Source organism: Homarus americanus, unplaced genomic scaffold (genome assembly GCF_018991925.1).
Source record: "Homarus americanus isolate GMGI-L3 unplaced genomic scaffold, GMGI_Hamer_2.0 scaffold2106, whole genome shotgun sequence".
Lineage (NCBI taxonomy): Eukaryota > Metazoa > Arthropoda > Malacostraca > Decapoda > Nephropidae > Homarus > Homarus americanus.
In genome coordinates, this window is record NW_024731171.1 from 251,141 (window position 1) to 258,308 (window position 7,168).

General features: G+C 38.2%; 1 protein-coding gene across 1 annotated transcript; it reads right to left on the minus strand.

Moving 5' to 3' along the window:
* Nucleotides 1-2,484: 2,484 nt before the first annotated feature.
* On the minus strand, nt 2,485-6,846 carry LOC121867568 (monocarboxylate transporter 12-B-like). The gene is made up of 5 exons (XM_042367573.1): nt 6,391-6,846; nt 5,286-5,556; nt 4,081-4,968; nt 3,776-3,967; nt 2,485-3,483 (listed from the first exon to the last, which is right to left on the minus strand). The coding sequence occupies exons 1-5, from the start codon at nt 6,652-6,654 to the stop codon at nt 3,332-3,334; spliced, it is 1,767 nt and encodes a 588-aa protein (XP_042223507.1). The 5' UTR covers nt 6,655-6,846; the 3' UTR covers nt 2,485-3,331.
* Between the last annotated feature and the right edge of the window lie 322 nt (nt 6,847-7,168).

Consider the following 7,168-nt stretch of genomic DNA (forward strand, 5'->3'; position numbering starts at 1 on the left):
TATATATATATATATATATATATATATATATATATATATATATATATATATATATATATATATATTCTTTGGAACAAAGAAGCAGTTGTTTCCATTTTCCCATCAAGATTTATCTTATCCAATTGTGGATATATATATATATATATATATATATATATATATATATATATATATATATATATATATATATATATATATATATATATACAGTGGGGTATGCTATAACGAACGGTTTTACCTATAAAATTGAGAATGCTATAACGAACGCAACTCCTACAACGAACGCGGATGAATACGGGACTACTTCACCTGGCGCATGAATATTGTTGTACCGCGACCCACAACAAGAGCGTCAGGCGCCATCTTTGTCTCATTGTGCACCACTGTTATTGTTGAAATTTCGTCTTTTAATGTGGAAATTCGCGTTATTTGTACAACCATTTTGTTGTACAAGTATACAATTGTAACAATGAATCGTCCAAAGCGAGTGAGAAAGCTAATAACCCTTGAAACTAAGAAAGAAATTATAAAGAAACGTGAGAATGGAAGAAGCATTACGAAACTTAGTGATGTATGGGATGGCTAAATCGACTATATGTACGATTTTGAAGAATAAAGAGGAGTTAAAAACAGTGCAAGTGGCTAAGGGAATCTTTAGACTTAGCAAAGCAAAGTGTAATGTGATTGAAGAGATGGAAAATTTACTCTTAGTGTGGATAAAGGAGAAAGAAATGGCAGGTGGTAACATTAGTGAAGTGAGAAGACCAGACAATTGTTTGAGGACCTTAAAGCCAAGACTCCATTGTGCTGTGCCAGTGTTGAGGGGTACCTGCATGCTGAATAACACTAAGGTAAGATAAAGTACCGTATTTTTTACATTTTCCACAGAATTGTTTCAGTGTTAAGTGGTTGTATTTGGGGGCGTGGAACGGATTAATCCTATAACGAACGAATGCTATAACGAACGAGGTTCTGGAACCAATTACGTTCGTTATAGCATACCCCACTGTATATATATATATATATATATATATATATATATATATATATATATATATATATATATATATATATATATATTAGTTCTGGAACTAGTAAGTGGCTGAGATGAAGTAAACACTTTGCTGGTTTTTATTTAGTATAGAAAAATATAGTTTCACAGGTACTTAGTTCAGTTGAGAGTATATTGTACCTTCTCTGCTAAGGGAAGTGTCTTAGTGCACTTATAGGAGAACACTTAAGTTGGGGTGTTCACTGGGTAGCAAATGATATGAGTCTGATCTCTCTTCTGTCTCTATATCGAGAGACCTCGTCTGCCCTCTACTGTAGAGTGTGAGAAAGGAAACACGTCAGATATACTGTTTTGATAACATGAGCTGACCTCGCTCACTTCCAGAAGGAACTACAACCTCAGCCATGTTTAATGTCAACAGCTGAAGCACAGTTGAATAACTTGGTGAATAATTTGGTATTATACATTTGGGTGAATATTTATATAACGCAAATGGTGCTGTTACACCCACCCAGCTGGGCATTTTAAGGCCATTTTGAAGCCATGTGCAAATGATATTAGGAGATATTCTGAGGTCAATAGTAATTACATTTTACTATACAAAAAACTCCTGCGTACAATACTGTATTTAAGAAAAATTATTGTAATTTTCTGATGAAAAGGGGGTTCGAACCCCCTCCCTGGATTCTCCCCTGAGTATAGAGAAGTAAACGAAGTTATTTACCTGGCAACACTTTCCATAAACAATAAGGTTAACACCAAGAAAAACACACGAAATAGGAATACCATTACAAACACACTGAACTACCATAATTTTGGCGATTTGCATTAGTCACCCAGTGTGCATTTTTAAGAGAAAACTATATTTTCCGACAGTTTAGACAATTCTAAATTTCCAAGACACTTTTCTTTTATGATTTTCCCTTGCTAATGGCGTAAAATTACCTTACCTATCCTCTTAACCGATATATGTAAGTCATTTGCGAGGGAAACGTCATAGAAGAAAATTGTCTAAACTATTGATTGCACATACCAAATTCCCCTTACTCAGTACCGGGTGACGATGCAATAATACCATAATTTTCACATCAGTATTCGCTTTTATTTTGGAAACGGAGGGTTTCACGGGTGCAAACAATAACGCCTACAGCTCGAAACCGTGAGCATAACAGACTGGTGTCCACGCTAGGAAGGCTTGTTCTTTGGGTCGCAGTTTTGTTTATTTCTTTTATTTTTCATCCCCGTTCTCTGTCTTTCTCTTTTCGTTTATTCTTTTACCTTTCTCTTTCTTTTTTATTTTGCTTTTTAAGTTTCCTAATTTTCTCGTAAGGCTTATTATTAATATTTGTCCTCTTTCTTTAATAACAATAATACTTATAATAATAAAATAATAATAATAATAATAATGATAATACTACTACTACTAATAATAACAATAATAATAATAATAATAATAATAATAATAATAATAGTGTAATAGTAACTTTTATTTCAGCTAAGAGTCATGCACAACATAAAACAACAATATAATTACTAGTTACACAAAAAACACAAACCATCATAAGATATCAGAACAAAATATAAATCAATAAATAACTAAATAACTATAAATTCCAATGTATTTTTGTTTACATAAAATAGACAAAAATATAATGAGAAAATTCCACCATAAAATAGATACAAAATAATGACAAAATTAGGACTAATATTATTTATAATTGAACTCTTAGAATAATATAAGGAATTAAGAGTGAATGATATAAGAGAAATAGTGAACAATTATGATCTAAACTCCAGATAAAATGACAACACGTAACAAGTGAAGAGTGACGTCCAAGTCCGGGTACAGATTTAAGACCACTGTTGCCTTATGGAGTTCCTGTATGTGTTGCCACCATCCTCGACTCATTGGCTAATACAATAACTTATATCATGCATTGGTTCCTTGACGTCGTTTACTATTGTTGTGATGTATTAACTTGGTTCAATAGCTTAAGTCTTCAAGCAAGGGTCACTAAGTCTGTGTACGGCTGGTAACACTGGTAGCCTATCCTGCCTGAGTGAGTGGCGCGCGCGCACACACACTTTGCGATGATGACGACAACAAGACAATCGCCTGGGTTATTTCATATTATAATTTTATTCACTAGTAAAGCAAATCATATGAACGAAAATATTTCACGCCAAAAATTCGTTTATATCATCAACGCATTAAACTCCTGTTGTTATAGTGTTCTGTTAGTTACAATAGTATTACGTATTCTTAAGTATTTTAATCCCTTTCTTCTCTCACTTAGAATTTCCTTCATTGCTTTTCGGTTAGTTATTCTCCTCGTCCTCTTCCTTCGTTTTGCGTTCGTCGTAGCGGATAGCAGCAGGCATAAAGAGCCACAGGGTAAAGCTGGTTAACTGCATAGAAGCCATTACTAATATACTGAGAGCGTAGCTGTTACTGGTGTCTCTGATGACCCCTGTGGAGATGATGATAATAAAAATAATAATATTAATAATAATAATAATAATAATAATAATTAATAATAGTAATAACGATGATATTGATTTTTTTTACATTATTATTTCTTGAATCCATCACTCGAGGAGTTCATTAGTCAAAATATTCCAATTAAGATCAATTAACATATTAATTATTCAATGGAACCATCAACCAGGTCAATTATTAATCCGAACAATCCACCAATTCATCAGTCAATCCATCCACCAATCAAGAGACCATACACTCAACTACTAAATCACATCACTTACCAAGGAGAGGCCCCAGGCAGATGAAGCCAACACCCCCCGTGAAACAGCTGGCCCCAAAAGTGGTCGGAAACTTCTTGCGTCCCATAACATCAATCATGACGAGGTTGGCGACGCCCATGTTGACCCCGATACCGCATCCCAGCAGCGCCATTGTCGCCAGTAACCAAGTCAAGTCAGTCAGGAGCGGAAAGACTAGGGGGAGACGGAGAGATGGTTGGAATATACAAAGGATAAGATTTAATTTCTATCTTTAGTCAAAATATTGCTCATATATGATGAAGAATATGGATAATGTGATATCTTACTGAACGTTGAGAAAGATATCAGAGCGAAGCCGAAGACGTAGCAGACTCGGGTGTTGAATCTCTTGCAGTCTGACAGTGAAGACACCAAGATCCGGAACAAAAGACTACACATCCCCAATACTGAGATGCACCAAGCCGAGTCATCCAGCGTATGTCCTGCTGCTTGCATCGCGAAGGGTACGATCATCATAAAGTTAAGACCAGCGTTGAGGCTGAGACTCTTGGCGACGGCGATGATGCAGGCTCGTGGTGACCGTAGGATGCCCAAGTCTGATATCGTTGACCTCAGTACTCTGAACATAACGGAACAGACGGAGGATGATGTTTTCTGGGGGTCCTCATCGTCGGGATGATATTCGTCTCTTTGATCAGCGTCAGTAACTGTTTCGATGTCGTTAAGGTCCAGCGTAGAGGTGCAGAGGGATGAGCTTTTTCTCGACTCGCTGGAGGTTTCACTGACGAAGGGTCGTCCACCACGTGCTCTCATTGTGTCAGCCTCCAGGTCATCTGTTCTGATAGCAAATGCTACTGGCGACTGAGAGTTCACTAAACCTTCACTGATGCATAACTTGCTTTCTTTTGGTGATATCATCGGCGCTTCATCTTCAGGAGGCAAGCTCTCTCTCTGTAACGTGGGTTTCTTCAAGTGCCATTCGATGGGGTGGAAAAAGGAGGCTCCCAGGCAGCCGTGCAGCACAAGGGCTCCCAAAATCATGGTCGCTCCTCGGAAGCTAAATTCGTCTTGCAGGAAGCGGACGACTGGTGGAGCCACGATCTGCCCGAAAGACATTCCCCCCAGCATTATAGCATTCGCCACACCTCGCTTTTTGTCGAAGTAGAGAGGCACGATGACGAGGCACATCGTCACCATCATCCCTGCACCTACGCCTGAGGGGAAGATGTGTGTGCACTTAACACCTAACCCCAGAAAGTCAAAACAATTGTGTATGTGACATGAAAATACTTCCTGAATATGAAAAGTGAATCTAATTATAGAGGCGATGGGTAACTGAAAGTGAGTTTTCACTTAGTATTCCAATGAATATATTATATAAATTCATTGTATATTTTAATTATTATTTGTTTCATATTTCATTCAAACTTTAATGAGAGTAAATTGAACCTTAGGTTTTCTTGGGTTACTTAACTGTAGCCATGCACCAAACTGCTCTTACAACTAAAGTGTATCACAATACATCACGTACCACCCAACAGCGAGAACGAGAAAAAAAGAAACTCTGGTGAGGGAGTGAAGGCCGACATGACGTATGACACAGAGCACAGGAGACCACCGAAGACGCCGACCTTCCGCCAGCCAAATTCCGAGGTGAGAGGCCGTATGAAGATCCCTGTCATATTCCAGAGGCAATACATGGTGTTGAAGATCCAGGCGTTGGTGCTGGACGAAGAGCGTTCCTCCATCAGGTACCGGGAGAAGATCACGCCAAAGCAGATGCCGAATAAGGAGCTCAATGTCTACAAGAAAAAAAAATACATTATTTGCATTTTGTCGAAGTTTAGTGATTAAAAGTAGTTATAAATACAGGTCTGTTCTTCTATATATCGAGGTATCATTTCTATAAGACTGTCACTAACAATGAATGACTATAACTATATTCTCAGGTTAAATAACCACATTCTAGGTTGAGAACAACCCTTATGAAAATACCAGCTTGTTGTAAGTGTACGCGAGGGTTTATTCTTACCTAATTTGGATAGGGTAATGTGCCCGACCCACGATTTACCTTCACTGCAGAGACCAATGGTCGACTACTGATAATATCTGGTCAAGGGTCAATAACACGTGAATTAGTCACGTGCATGTTACGGCCAAAATTCGTTCGGCATTTATAAGATTATTATATTTGTAATTGGCTTAATGAACGCTCCTCTTCATTGTTTATTAACAACATAAAAAACACACTCCGTAATAAAAATAAAAGTCTTAGTAAACGGGTGTTAAAATCTCAAACACTTCTGATTAATAAACTCTCAAGCTGATGCCAGATTCTGAAAAAGGTTGAGAACAGTTTGTACTCATCTACGTGTGTTTGTTTATTTTAGACACTTATGAGCCCTTGGTCGTCTACAAATATTAGATCAACTGAACATTTAGTTTATTTACACTAAAGATTATGTCTCTTATTATCACTATAAGGTCAGTTTTACTTTTTCTTTACACACAAATTACCCCGAGTCACTATAGTGTATAAGGAAGAGGTACACTGATCTTTACATTTAAATTTGCTTATCAAAACTTAATATTAATCTGAACTAACTCCAGATCATATTAGAATTATCGGAACTTACCATAATGAGGACACATCCTAGAACCACCAGCCAGCCCCAACCTCCGTCAGGAGGTCTCATCTGGGTGGCAGCATCCTGCTTTTTCACCTCCGCCCCCATGTGATGGCTCTCCTCTCTAGCATTGATAATTTTCCTTAGGTCGGTGGAGGAACAGGTGGTCCCGTCCTTGCACTCAGCCTCGGTGACACTGGCACTCCCGCGTCGGCTGCTGCCCCCTGTAAACGCTCCGAGAGAATTCGTCATCGTCACTTGTGTTTCAGTCATTGGAGTGATTGCTGTGTGTCCTGATGGTTGATACGAATCCTATGTAAAAGTCATGTTTCGTTTCAATTCGTTCGCTTAGTAACTCCATGGTAAGTGGAGAGACATGGTATATACGTAATTTATTTGGCGAATGGCTTCCAATTACGTGTACATTATACAGTGGCCACAAATATACCTGTTTACCGTCAACATAAATCAGTGAAAATAAGATACATTAAAAAAATATATATATATGTCATCAGTTGTACGAAGAATCAAGAAACATTGGCTGGGCTGTCGCCTGTCCTGCTCATAACACTATTTATGCCTCGAGGGCGTGAACGACGACACAATCACATCATTACATCACAGCCCGCCGCTGGGGTGACGCTACCTCACCACCACCGTCACCATATCCACCACACATTCACCATGCTCAGGGTATCCACCACACTCTACTGCAACCTTCACCACAACCACCACACCACCACCACTTATACTTTGCTCGTCACACCATCGTCTTATTCACCATGTC